The sequence below is a fragment of the Alosa alosa genome, chromosome 12 (genome assembly GCF_017589495.1).
Source record: "Alosa alosa isolate M-15738 ecotype Scorff River chromosome 12, AALO_Geno_1.1, whole genome shotgun sequence".
Classification (NCBI taxonomy): Eukaryota; Metazoa; Chordata; class Actinopteri; order Clupeiformes; family Clupeidae; genus Alosa; species Alosa alosa.
Window position 1 is genome coordinate 7869876 of NC_063200.1, and position 15232 is coordinate 7885107.

The following is a 15232-nucleotide window of genomic DNA, read 5'->3' on the forward strand; positions in this document are numbered from 1 at the left end:
ACAATCATTCATCACCCCAGACCCATCATGTAATTTGACATCTGCATAGTCCCAACTAATCCTGGACTTAAAGAGAAGAAAGAAGATCCTTATTTATTGAAGGTATAGGCTATTTTATTGAAGGTATAGGCTATTGACCTTTTCATGCTGAGTATATATACTTAAAAGTATGTATACTTATACTTTCACTCCCTCTCAATGAAAAATAAGAAACACCTCCAGAGCATTGTGAACACATGTACTAAAATCATTGGCCACCCTCTGTCTCCCACCCATGTCTCTGACATCACTGCACGACAAGGCAACACTAAGGAAAGCCAACTGCATCTTAGAAGACTCTGCCCATGTCCTACATAGAGTTTTTGAAAGGCTGCCCCCTGGCAGGCGTCTGCGCTGTCCTCTGGCTAACAGGAAGAAGGCTACCTTTTTAAGCTTAACTTCTGAGGCTATTCACATTTTGAACTGAATTCTCCCAGTCCCCTCCTCCTCCCTCTCCTTTTTTTCTGTTCTTTCTTTTGTCCTGTCTTATATGTTGTGTTATGTCTTATGTCAACATGCTTTTTGAGCAAAGTACTTGAAAAAGTTGTTTGTAATCAGTTAAATACCTTCCTCAACGAAAAACAGTATCCTTGAAAATTCAGATCAAATCACAGCACAGAAACGCTCTAGTAAAATAGTCAATTATCTCAGACTAGCTACTGACTCAAACAAAGTCTTAATCCTTATTCTTCTGGATTTGAGTGCGATTTGACACCATTGATCATAGCATCCTAATTCACCACGCCTTGCAAGTGGGTGGGTCTCTCTGATAATGCTCTAAACTGGAAAAACATGACTTGCCTTTTGGTGTGGCCTAGGAGCTGCCTTGGTCCCCTGCTATTTTCTATATATGCTTCCATTGGGAAACGCCAGCATAATGTAAACTTCCACAGCTACGCAGATGATACCCAATTGTATATTTCTGTGGAGCCAACTAACCCAGATGGCCTTTGCTCCCTCACTGCATGCCTAACCTCCATTAATCAGTGGATGAGCAAAAACTTTTTTGAAACTAAATGATGACAAAACAGAGGTACTTGGTTGGACCAAAACTAAAGCTTAGATATTATTCTTAGTAATCTGGGGAACTTGGCACACCAGGTCAAACCAAAAGTAACAAGCCTCGTGTCATCTTAGATGCAGAGTTAAGTTTTAAGCCCCATATCAGTAAAGTTACTCAGACAGCCTATTTCCACTTGAGAAACATTGCCAAAGTGCGCCCTTTTAACTCAACAAGATGCAGAAAAAACTAATTCACGCCTTTATCACTAGCAGGTTAGACTACTGCAATGCACTTTTCACTGGTCTTCCCAAAAACATCTAAAGAAATTGGCACTCATACAGAACTCTATGGGGCTAGACTTTTAACTAAGACTAAGAAGAGAGAACACATCACCCCTGTGTTTGGCTGAACTGCACTGGCTCCCTATTTCCTATAGAATTGATTTTAAGGTTATGTTAATTACTTACAAAGCTCTGAATGGCATAGCACCTTCATATATCTCTGAGCTTTTAATGATAATGACTATGCCTGCATTCTGTGTATGAAAGGTGGAGAAATTGCCCCTCGGGGATAAATAAAGTTTTTTGAATTGAAATGCAATTCAGTATGGTAGAGTGTGGTTCCTCCTATATTTCTATCTATCTCTATCATGAAGTAAAATGTTGTAGTTATTATTTCTATGCACTATGTTGTATACCACCATAAAATGGATGTGTGCAATGTACTTCAAGAAAAATGGATTTTAAGGTGAGTGTTCTAATTTTCAGCAGTCACTAAAACAATGTTTGAAAGAATGTCAATTCTAATTTTTCAGCAAAATAATTCAAACTGCCACTTTGCATATTGAATTACATATTGCAGATAATATTTTCAAATTGCATGACTAAATTGCCAATTAAAATTGCAAATTAGGCTATTTGAATAAAGGTGCCAGTATGCTCCCAGGTCATCTAATAAAACTTCTTTAGGTCCTGGTAATTTGCCTATACATGCAGGGACAACCTTTCAAAAATCAGTTTTCACATTTCTAATGTGCCTGCTCACTACAGTTGTCACATGTGGTTTTCCCTTGTTCTCTTTTTTGAGTGATTGTCCTGGAAAATGAATCATCTTTCCCAGGGCACAAATTTGAAAATGCACTTCAGAATTAGCCTGACGAGACAGGTGTGTAGATTTCTAGGCTACTTCAGAATTTCATACTTTCGAAGAAAACCTCTGCTGCTATTCAGTTTAATTCCTGGTTCCTTCTTCCTTTTTTCCTGTGTTTACATCAAATCCTGTGTCAGGTAAAAAAGGGCATGATTTGTAAGATGCAAAAACGTAGCAACTACTGCGCAACCACATTCATGGCCCCAGACCCATCATGCAATTTGACATCTAGTCCCAACTAATCCTGGACCTAAAGAGAAGAAAGAAGACCCATATACAAGAAACCAGGTCTATATTTCCACATTAATTAAAAAGAGTAAAAAAGAACTGCAGCATGGTAAAAGGTGTCAAAGACAAATGGGAGTGCATTTCTATGAGGGAGTGCATCAGGACAAATATTGGTATGAGATTGGAAATCCTACAACACTGTGATGTGGTCTACAATATTTATGCAGGTCATCCTTAAAATATCAAAAATATCCACAGGTTGTCAGAAATAAAATCCATTGGAGCAGGAGCAATTGAGGTCATCATAAAAGGTCCAAAACAAGGGACTGAATGGACAATTAGGGCTGCAGAGAGGATCATTGGAGCTTACCTTCCCTCCATCCAGGACCTGTACTGGTCCAGGGTCAGGAAAAGGGCAGCAAAAATCTCTGCAGACCCCTCACATCCTGGTCACAAACTGTGTATGTGCGATATATACCCATACATTATTGCACTGAACTGCCTTGCACTATATTTATCTTAAATGTCAGTCTATACTGATATTGCACTATTCCCACCCTCTTTCAATATTGTATCTTGCCTGTGTCTGTTGAGGTGTCCTGACAGGGACAACAAGGAGGCGGACATCCCCAAGCCAGTCTTTCACTTGCATTTGCTTACATCATTTGACCTACACATAGGCTTAAGTTAAAAGAGTCATGCCATACTTTTCCATTAATTTTATAACATTCCTTAAATAATCCCCATAACAAATGAGAACCAGTGTGATTTAAGGTCCATTCATGCAGTGCTATGCAGATTTGGTTGAACGTGTTCATGCTGTGTTGACCACAATGCATGCTGGCTTTCTCCATGTGGACAGAACTTTGTCGTAATTGGCCCTCAGGCTTCACTGGCCCATGTGATCCATGATATGTTTACTTGAAGTATTTCAGATCCATTTTCTATGCAGTGGCAATTTTAGGCTTTTAAGGGTGCTCAAGCATTTCATTTTAGCACTTTAATTTCACAAACAACAAAGGAGGCAAACGCTGCAAGATTGCCAGTTGTTTACACCAATGCTATGGGAAGTAAGTTATCTGGCCATCTTACAGCGAAGCTACACCAGGCGCGTAACTGAAGCGTTCCATTCGCGACACGTAAAAAAATCCATTTTAGATGAATGATCTATTCTTTTCTAACGTATGCACTGCTGTCACGTCCGGTGTAGCTACTTCGGGGCAGCCGTATAGCCTACTGGTTAGCACTTCTGACCTGTAACCGGAGGGTTGCCAGTTCAAGTCCCGACCAGTAGGCACGGCTGAAGTGCCCTTGAGCAAGGCACCTAACCCCTCACTGCTCCCCTAGCGCCGCTGTTGATGCAGGCAGCTCACTGCGCCGGTATTAGTGTGTGCTTCACCTCACTGTGTGTACGCTGTGTGCTGTGTGTGTGTTTCACTAATTCACGGATTGGGATAAATGCAGAGACCAAATTTCCGTCACAGGATCAAAAGAGTATATATACTTATACTATACTTCCCTTGATTCTATTATGGAACGTTTCAGTTACATGCCTGGTGTAGCTCAGCCCTTATAGACAGGTCATCTGCTGGAAACATTAGGCCTAGTTTTTGGTCAAAGTTTTCTCCATGGATTCCTGGTCAGAACCCCTATTGGAACAGATTCAAACTTGGGGCATGTTGAATTTTGTCCAAAAATCCAATATGGCCGCCGTATTCCAAAATGGCACATTTTTACACACTTTTTCCTATGCTATGGGGACATTTCCAGTAAAAGCAAAAAAACTGTACTTTTCTATCAAATACATATTTACAGAGGTTAACTGATGATTTTAAAACCCTAAGTATTTTTCTAACAATTTTAAATGTCCTTTCCTTTAATAAGCCTCTTACAGGTTAAATACAGTTCAAATAAATTGGGTACCTTAATAAACAGATTAAAACATATGGCATTTAGACATTTTCCCAAAAACTATATATAAATATATAAATTAATATAAATATATATAAATAAATATAAATTCACTAATATCCCCAAAATGGTGAATTTTTGGGTCTACACTTTTGGCTAAGCTAGAGTTTTTTTTTTATTAAAAACATTTTGACAAATGTTAATTGATATAAGAAACAAGATAGTTCCATAAAGGTGATAGAATTACAAAAAATACTATTTTTATCACTCGGCTAGATATATTGTTACTATTACTATATTAATGATAGTAATACTTAGAGCTGCTGAGAGAAAATTACGTAAATCCAGAAACGGAAATGGTCTTAGTAACTACCAGTCTTTGCTGTCATCTTTTTCATTCACTGTTACACTTGCAAAAAAGACATTCTATCAGAGCAAGATTGAGAGCACAACTGACAGTAGAAAACTTTTTCAACTTTCAAGTCTCTTCTCAATCCTCCACCACTGCCATACTTCACTGTCAGCAGATGACTTTGCAACATCTTCACTGAAAGTTGCTTCACCCTCCTGTTGTGTTCGTTTTATGTTTACTAGTTTTGTGTTCCCGGTCAAAAATTACAGCTGCATTATAACTTGTTATAAATACACAGTAACACACATATTATCATCTAATGTTGTGATAGACCTTTGTATCAACTTGTGTTCTATTGGATATAACCAGTTTTAATCTTCCATTTGGTATTTATGGCCTGCAGGCCTCACTGACCTGAGCTCATGCAAGTCAGAAACCAGTTCCATTGATGTGTTTTGCAACAATAAGGTTGCAAAGGTCTTGGGAGAGCTCTTTGCTTTTACCCATCATGAAATGTTTCTTGTGTGACACCTTGGTAACAAAAAAAACTTTTTTAGCCTACCAGTATGTACTAACCGAGCTTATATCAATTTGCACAGATAGGAGGGATACTTTCTCTAACTACTTATAGATTCCAGTTTGTTCCTTGCCATTCCTTGCCTGTTATGTGTACTGCTTTTTCTTAGCGTGTTCAATACTTTTTCCCTGTGCCATTCCACTTTTTTACTCATAACTCTACTTTTAGACATTAATGTTTGGATTTTTATGTATGTGTGGATTACCTAAGTTAATACTAATGTCCGGTGAAAATTTCATGTGAATAGCCTCACTGGAAGTATATACTGAAAAAAATGTTGACGTGTTCAATACTCCCATTATATGGTTCTTGATGTATTTGCATTATACTAAAATTCGCTCATTTTCAATGGGCATATGCGGCTGAAACAGGTAGCTAGTGCGTCCCAAATTTGAATAACAGTATAGTCATGGCCTTTAGGAAAATGTTTTTTTGGGGAGGTGGGGTAGTGCACTATAGGCCCCTGTGGCGCGGCCTAAGCTTTTGTCCTTAATGGCATTTTTTCCCCTGACATTACTTTTACTTTTATACTTTAAGTAGTTTTACAACCAGTACTTTTACACTTTTACTTAAGTAAAAAGCTTGGGTTGAAACCCTATCTATACTTCTACTTGAGTAATTAATGTGAATACTTTTGACACCTCTGCCCTCTTTTGCATCTTCCTTCAGCGGTCCATCGTGTATCATCGGAGTATCATTTTTGGGGAGTACTCATGACTTTACTCAAGTACATTTGAGAGGCAAATATTGTACTCTTTACTCCACTACATTTCTATCCATAACCGTGAGTACCCGTTACTTCTAAAAAAAAGGAAAAAAAAAAAAATCTCAGAAACCCTCAATTAGTTTTTTCCCTCTCAAACGTGATTGGATTGGCAGGTGCCACTGATTGGGACAGCCTATCAGCAACCACCTTCAGCTTTCCGCCAAAGTCAACTCCATGGTCAGATGATAAGAGATGAAACAATGGATGAAGATGCAGCAGGAATGTGCCAACCTGTGGCCCCACCTCGCCAGACTATTTCAATGTTCTGAACAAGTTAATGATAGTTTTCGCTTCAAGTTTTTCAATTACAAAATTAGTATTTTGTATTTGAAATATGTATTTTAAATACATGAAATACTGCCCATCCCTGGCAACATGGTAAAAAGATGAAAATGACTTGATTTTACTTTCAATTCCTTTTACATTCTCCAAGGTATTTAACATTTTTCATAACTCCATGTAGGACGTTTCTGTGCATAAATGTAAGCACTGTGGCAGTAGTAATGCAATATTTAGAAAATGTAGGCTACTCTTGTACTCTTTTAAAAACAAGTACTTCAGTACTTTTACTTAAGTAGACATCTGACTGTTGTACTTTTACTTTTACTTTTACTGTACTTTTACTCAAGTAATGAAGCTGTGTACTCTGTCCACCTCTGGTCATCAGATGGTTTCCTACATACACGCCCTAGCCATTTCCATCTCCTTCTTAACAGTATTGTTTTCATTTCCAAGCACTCTGTTACACTGTGTAGCACACAATTTGTTATCTTCTTAGACCAGAATATCCTCAAGATCTTTCAGAGCCAGCTGTTGTGAAGCTGTTGTGATTGCTACTACTATGATATTATTTAAGTACTTCTAAGCGGTGTAGTCTAATACTGTACTATACATGTTATAATGGTAGTTGTGGTCTTTTTGTTGATGTTCATTCACTCCAGGTTACTCTGTGATGTGCTTTTTTTTTCATATAGGCCTGGTTGTACTTGTAAGACAACTATCAGCGAATTACACTGACATCTCAAGCAGGAGGGAGATGGCGACAATATAAATGTAAATCAAATGTAAGTTTCATTAGTACCATAGGTTTGGCACCTGTCACCTAGATCCTGTTGGGTAGTGACGTCACGAATACGCAAGTACCAGTGGCGACGTGGAAATATGGTGGATGAGTGGTGGTACTTCTACAGCACTTCTCTAGCGTATTAATAAACTAACAACACATTCTGCACGGGAATTATAAAACAGTGCAGGAACAACGTCACCTGACTTGTGAGACTACCACATCTAACGCAAACTGCAGTTTGCCAGGTAATACAGTCAGAATAACTGAGTTGCCACCGAGTTAACACAGAAAGCTATCATAGCTTGCTAGCGTTGCCTATGTAAATTAGCCTAAGATGTAACTAACGTTTCTGGAGACTTTGTATCAATTATATGTGCTGACTTTCCACCACGGCGTCAGTTGTGGCAAGGCGCACATTTTTCCGTGCTTGTCATTCGCTAATAAATAACGTTATCTTGGGTTTAGACTGCTGTTCAAGTCTCTTGCTAACAAGTTAAGTTAGCTATTGATAGGATGACTAAATATTTAGGCCAACTCAACTCAACGTCATGAACGAGAGTCACCAACAGTGTAAGATGACTAAAATATAACCGAATAACGTCAGTTGCCGATAAAGGGGTAAATTAAGTAGGACCTACGCCGCAAAAACTAAATTATGTCGTGTCAAATCGCTAGCTGTTCAGTCCTGGCAACCTCAAGCTAACTTAAAAGGCATTTTGTACGTTCAGCTCAGTGAGGAAGACTGAATAGTTGGTTTGCGTTTGTTAGTACCAGTGTGATGTGCTGCATGCTGTATTTTAGCTCTGATGTTGCTGTTAGTCATTTGTTAGATTGCTTTTGTATGATCAGTAGACAAAACGACAATTTGCGATTTCTAGGACCGTTGTCAAGCAAGCTAACCAGCTGGTGGGGCAGTGCACACGCCCCATGACTCAGTTTCTAGAAGTACTCATATGTGGTGTTCTGTGAAGGTCTTGACCAGTGGATATTTATGTAAACAAAAGTCCTAATCCATTTGCCATGATAAAGGCGAGGAATTAACTTCATGTTAGGAACTGAGATTACCGTTGAAATATGTCACATGATGCACGACGACTAGATTTATCAGGAAATTATACGCAAGTAGATAGTGATGTTGTGTGTATACTCGACTTGCAATGTGACGTCTTTTGTCCCCGTGACTCGATCCGGGATCCTATAACCGTCTCGGGACACCTGACTACCTAGCCGCCCTAAATTAAATGTAACTGTTCAACTAGAAGCAGAAAACCAGTTTTTATATAGCACTGTAGAATTAACAAAGTTGCAGGGCAGTGCAGGAACTGAATATAATTAAGAAGTAAGATTGCAAAGTATTGCATTAAAAAGTCAACTTTGGATCAATCTCAGAAGCTATACTTTTTGTTTGTGGATGCATTCTGGATTTCAGTGGAGGGATGGCCTGCCCACATGGTCTTTTTTAGTCCTACTCCTTTAGTCAACTCTTCCATTTGTATTTGCTTGCCCAGTTGCTCTTTGTGCTGTGTTTGCTGTACTTTGTGCTGTCTTCAAGCTAAGCTATTTATCGGAGTATGAACCTCTGCAGTGTTTCCCACAGAATTGAATTCTATTTGTGGTGGTAGGTTTGCAGAATTAACTTGAATGCAACAGTTTTTAACAAATTAGTGCAGCGTGGTTATGATGCTAACCAGCTTTAAGCACAATTTAGTACAACCTGGAAAATCATTGTGTGGTGGTCAATGTTGATATTGTGGTGGGCCGCCACAAATAAGTCAATGTATGGGAAACACTGCTCTGCTCATTCAGTACCATATGACCAATCTGACCATTTGTTGCCTCGGTTATTCAACCTTTGTAAAATGTTTATTTTATTCTAGTTTTAGCCTATTGTCATCTTCAAATGATCATTGATCCAGTGTGATTCAGTGTTCTGATATGCATTTAGGAATGGAAGCGTTTATTCTTGCACTGTTGCACTGTTTGACTTACTCATTTGCACTATCACCATGACACTCATTCACACAGAGCACCTTACCTTATGCACTGAGAACCACAGGCTCAGTCCCTGCTTCAGTCATTGCAAGCACACCTGATTGATTATTCACCCACTATGTGGATACTGTTTTTTAGAATTGTTTTTGATTAAGTTTTATTTAGTATAATTTGTATTTTGTATATTTTGTATATTTTGTATATTCTGTTTTTTATATTATATACTTTTAATTACTTTTTCTGCTGTTATTGAATGTGTGTGTGTGTTGTCTGTATGCTACTGTGACCTTGAATTTCCCCTAGGGATCAATACAGTATATCTATCTATCTATCTGTCTATCTGTCTGTCTGTCTGTCTGTCTGTCTGTCTGTCTGTCCAGGTAAGCCTAAATGTTTGAAATATTGTGTTTGTCTAAGTGTTATAACACTGTGATCCTCAGGGTTTGATGTTTAGAGTGATGAGGCCTTGAAGAGATTAGCACATCACTGTCAGGAGATGGGAGCCAGCACTAGTCAAGTTAGTGACCTGGCAGAGAACCAGAGCCTGCAGAAACTTATTGGTACAGAGTCCATCTCTGAGAATGACCCTTTCTGGAACCAGCTTATTTCCTTCACCATCACAAGCCCCACCTGCAGGTGAGTAGAGACATGGTTATGTACCACCCGGTCTTGTGTGCATTTCCCCTATTTATTGTCGTTCCTCAGGTAAAGTCAAGTTTATTTATATAGCACATTGCAATAAAAACAGCTTAAAAAGTAAAGTATATAATAATTAAAAAGCAAACATGAAAGATGCAAGGTAAAAAAAAAAGACAGATTTAGAATTTGTAACTCAGTTATAACAGGCAGTGCATTTGATCAGTTAGCAGAAGGCATCTTAGAACAGTTTGGTCTTAAGTCTAGATTTAAAACTGTCTACAGTTGGGGCCTTTTTGATATCATCTGAAAGTCGGTTCCAGGGCTCAACCGCATAGCAACTACTTCACCATGTTTAGTTCTGGTAGGGGGTATGGTGTGTGTGTGTAATTGTTTAGCACGGAATCATCCAGGTTAGTCTTCTTGAGAAAGGGCTTTACAACCTCTGTTTTCAGGGACTTAAGAAATGTGCCAGACAGCAATGATACATTTACAATGTGAAGCACTTCTGCTGCTATAAGGTGAAAAACAGTTTTGAAGAAATTGGTAGGCAGAGTGTCTAAGCCTGTCCATGTGGAAGAGTTGAGATTCTCTACCATTTCCAGAGTTTCGTAGTCTATCAAGCTAAACTTTGACATTAAGTTTGGATTCCCCTCCCTTTGTAGCTTGAAGTTCCTGATGTTGAGTTAGTAATTGAGAAGATATGTTCGGTCTGATTTTATCAATCTTACCTTATAAAGAATAAAGATACAAGCTCATTGCATTTATTAGTAGATAGAAGTTCAGGTGCTAATTGTGAGGGTGGGGTGCGGTGGGTGTAACTTCTTGACTGTTGAAAATAGCACACAAGTGTTATTTGTAGTTCTGTTGATGATGTTAGAGAAGAAAGACTGTCTTGCTTTGCATATTTCAGAGTTATATGTGCAGAGCATCTCTTTATGGATTTCATAGTGGATCTGAAGTTTGCGCTATTTTCTATTGGACTCTCTTTTTAGGGTTTTAACCACTGGAATTTGTTTTCATGGTGCTTTCTGTTTGTCAGTGACTGTCTTGACTGTCTCTATTTTTTACATTTATTTATTTCAGGAATTGAAAGGAAAACAAAACACAAAGAGAGAAGGCATGTCACATGTTAGACCCAGTGGTTCTCAAAGTGTGGGGTGGGCCCTACTAGTGGGGAATGGAGACATGGGAGACGGGTGGGGCGTGACAAACAGGAGATACATACACATAAACATAGGATTCATAAACAGGCCTACATATAAATTAAAGAACCATCAGATCCAGGGGACTAAGAACCAAACCAGAACCAAAATGCGAAAATAATATTTTAACATTGCCATTTTGATGGGGTGGTTGGGTCAGGTGGGGCTTGAACATTTCCCAGCTCCAAAATTTCCCACCTCCAGAGTGGGGAATGACAGAAAAAGTTTGAAGAACTACTATGTTACACTGACAAACTTTGGTTTAACAGAAGGGGTCTAACTCTAAACCTGGTCACAGACCAGACTCAAGATGCAATACCCATGTGAGATAACCCAATTTGAAATAAGTGTGTATGTCTTTCTAGGGTGCACAGCTGTATGCAAGCTGGGTATTTGTCAGGAGTTGTTAAAATTGTAATATCATGTACCTAGTTAAAACCTTTAAAAATGACCTAGAAATACCAACAGTTTGTGAAGAAACAACCGTAATGACTCAACGTCAAAACACATATGTGTCCGCAACAACACAGTGTTGCCGACATATCAACTAAAGTTAACAAACCTGTTAGTGCAGCACTGGTTCTGTTTTAATACCACTTTGTGGTGCTTTATTACAATGTAAGCCAATGGAAGAAAATGTGATGGTGTCTTCAAGACAAGAAACTCCACATAGCAACTTTAAAGAATAGTGTCTTCCTATTAAAATGTAACATTTATTGAGGGCTGAGACTTCAGGCTGTATGATTAGATTATATTATATTACTGTAGATTCAACTTTATTGTCATTGTGCAGAGTACAAGTACAAAGACAACTAAATGCAGTATAACATATATGAAGTACCATTCAACACTACTGATGGTTAATGGTATTTACCATTAACATTGCCATTTTTAATTAAACTGCATTTGTATCAGATTACTTTTCCCATTGAGGGTTGAAGCAGTTAGTAATCAAGGATCTTTGCTTTAACCGTGAAAGGAAGAAAGCTGGCCTCTTTGTCCAAGAAACCCTAGTTTGAAAGCAGAATCATGCTGCTTGTACCTATGCTCCCTTTCTCATCCTACTCCTTTTTGCCCTTTGCAGCTCTGATGCAAAACTGCTGGAAGAAGCCATCATTCCTCTGGCTAAAACCCTGAGTATGTATTATGTTTGCTTGCTTGATTATGCACCACACTTCAATCTTCAACTCATTCATTCATCAGCTGGCCCTTATGCCTGGGCTTGGTGGGTTGGGTGATGCATAGTATACAAAGACAGGCTTTCATAGCTTACAGTAAATATATACAGTACTCTAACCTCATCAAGCCACACAGTTCAAATTCAGTTGTGTCCAACTCTTTATGCCTGGTGTATTTTGTATTTACTGTGTTATTCCTAATGGGAAGGGTTTTTTTTCACCCATTGTGTTTCTACATTTTCCTATTATTATTCTTAATATTTTTTTCCACCATGGGAGTCTATGGCAGCCCATAGAACTGTCTGGTAAAAAGTTCTGAAATTTGACATGCTGATTGAGGACAGTCCCATGATTAATTTCACCAATTGTGATGTCGGCACCTCAAACACGCCACAAACTGGTCAAAGTTGGTTGTGCGTTCCTGCACGTAAATTTTGACCCCTTTGCCCGATTTTCAAAAATTAGGTATCGTTGCGTCCTTGGACCAAGCCGAGCGGAAGATAAATTTCCGCCATGATCGATTTTCCACGGAAATGAGCTCATATCTCAGCAACCCTTTCATGTATCAAAACAAATTTTGGCTTGTAACCGTTGATGTGTTTGGAATTAAAACTTTCTAGTGGTGTCTGTTAATACTGTGAGTTCCTAAGGCTGATACATGCCAACTTGTGATGTCAGTGTAATCAATACGGCCGCCATATTGGATTTCATCAAAAATAAGGAAACATTTTCACAGGTCACAAATTTTGCCTGATCTTTGCAAAACTGGGCACATATGATTTTCAGACCAAGCCTCACAAAAGTCATGTTTTTTTGTCGCCATATCTAAAACTGTTCGCCCGTAACAATCAAATGAAATCGCCAGAGAAGCCACCAAACAGGAAGTGACCTCATATCTCAGCCAATTTTTAGTCATCAGACATGAAATTTGCTATGAGTGCTTGCAGCTATGTAATAGCATCTAGTTCCCATGGCAACTCTGGAGTGCTTGGCCCCTTCATTTTTGCTTGCAGCTATATTTATTATTATTTTTCTTTTGGAAATTATGAAACTTAATTCCCTAATTCAGATTTCTTAGCCAGTTTCAGTTACATTATATGAATATGTATTGCAACAATGAATCGCAATATTTGAGAATTATGTTTACAAATAGTTTACAAATTGTAATATGTGTTAAATCATCAGCTAGGCTAAATATTATTGTAATATTAAATTGGTAGGTCTCTTGGAAATCACAAACCTAAATTGTACCCACGGTTGCATTATGTAAAAGTAATGTAAATCAGGTTTATTGGCCAAGTATACAAGGAATTTGGTCTCTGCATTTATCCCATCCGTGAATTAGTGAACACACAGAGCACACAGTGAACACACAGTGAGGTGAAGCACACTAACCTGGAGCAGTGAGCTGCCTTGCTACATCGCAGTGACGGGTTAGGTGCCTTGCTCAAGGGCACTTCAGCCGTTCCCACTGGTCGGGATCGAACCGGCAACCCTTCGGTTCCAAGCCCTAACCAGTAGCCCACGACTGCCCCATCCAGTAGCCCACAACTGCCCCATGGAATATTTGAAAATCCCTCAGACTGTTTTTCCCAAATACTGAATTTGCCACTCTGCTTCAACTGTACACTAAGAATGAACTCCTTGTTATTCTAAACTCAGTTTAGTTTTTTTCTCTCCTGTCCTCTTTTGCTCTCCTTCTCTTTAGTTGAGAACAATCCCAGGTCTGGGAATTTTGGAGCTCTGGTGAGGATCTTCCTTGCACGAACGAAAGAGTTGAAAATCTCTACAGAATGCCAAGAGTAAGTGGTTGGAACTGTGTTTAATGAAGGTATTACATCATCCAGATACAACAGTTGATTAATTTCTGAATCAATTCATTTGCGTCAACATTAGGGGTGTAAAGATTCACCGATACGTATCGGTAACCGATTTGAAAGTTAAAGATGTGAGTTCATCAATATGCGAACCCCTACATTGGTTTTCATGTACTATGAACCGGTCAATGGCCCAGTTTTAAAATGACATATCGGTTGCTATTAAGCAAAGATGCAGCGGAAGACCTAACATTACAAGTATGTTACTTTCAAAATCATAAGACAGACCCTGATTCGCTAACAAATCAACAGAGCATCTGGTAGCCTTCTCCGACTAGGGTAAGTAAGGTCACGGCTACAGTGGCAACAAACTAGTTGCCGAGTTTAGTGAAACGCAGCATGGACTAATAACTTGTGTCTGACTAACGTGTGTGTTGCAATATCCTGAATGTAATCATATATTCAGTCGTAAGCACTAGCCTCTAACCTAGCTGCAACAAACACCCCTTATCTGCAGTCTCCTCACCGCTCTGGTGCACGTCTCGGGATGTAGGGTAATATTGCCTACCTGTCATTGTTGATGTGTCACTCGCTTCTCACAATGTGTGTTAGTAGCCTCCTTAGTTATGAAAGGTAATCCAGGCACCTTTTCCCACCTAGCAATGGCTACAGCTACACCACAGTTTTAAGCTATTGTGATTGGCTCAGCAGCTAAGTAGAAGGGTGACATGAATGTATAGATCTCTATTAATTGGCCCAGTGATTTCGTTTAGAGACATTTGGCAAAGTTCTTACTTTCAAAATGTTTGTTCAATCTTTTAATCCGCCCAATTAGAAATTCAGGTATACTATCAGTTCTGATGTTCCTTGATTTCAGTACTGTAGATCACACTGCAGATCATAGAATACTGCTGGACTGCTTAGAACATTGGGTAGGACTCTGACGAGGTCCCTTAATTGGGTCAAGTCTATTTAGAAGGCTGGAGTTACTTTTGCACCATTAGCAGCTACGTATGCATCTTTTTGAGTGGATATGGCATTTGGAATCTCGTAGGGATCAGTTCTGAAATCTATTCTGTTCAATCTCTATAAGCTTCCTTTTGGCCAAATTTTACAAAACCGCATTGATTTATTATAGTTATTGAGTTATGGATTATACTCAGATGACTTCAGCCCAGTAAACTCACTATCAATGTTTAAAGCAAATAGATGATTTGATAAGTTAAAATGTTCTTAATTTAATAAGGACAGAGATGATTGTGCTGGCAACAAATAAAAGACAATCAACATTAGTTCATTAGACACGAACACTT

The 15232-nt window shown here is 38.8% G+C and overlaps 1 protein-coding gene across 1 annotated transcript in view; it reads left to right on the forward strand.

Moving 5' to 3' along the window:
• The first annotated feature begins 7179 nt into the window (after positions 1–7179).
• dym (dymeclin) overlaps positions 7180–15232 on the forward strand; it is a 76092-nt gene continuing 68039 nt past the window's right edge. The window contains exons 1-4 of the mRNA XM_048258628.1: positions 7180–7336; positions 9524–9719; positions 12009–12061; positions 13811–13904. Coding sequence (XP_048114585.1) covers positions 9580–9719; positions 12009–12061; positions 13811–13904 — 287 coding nt within the window. The 5' untranslated portion in view covers positions 7180–7336; positions 9524–9579. The remainder of the gene's footprint in view (positions 7337–9523; positions 9720–12008; positions 12062–13810; positions 13905–15232) is intronic.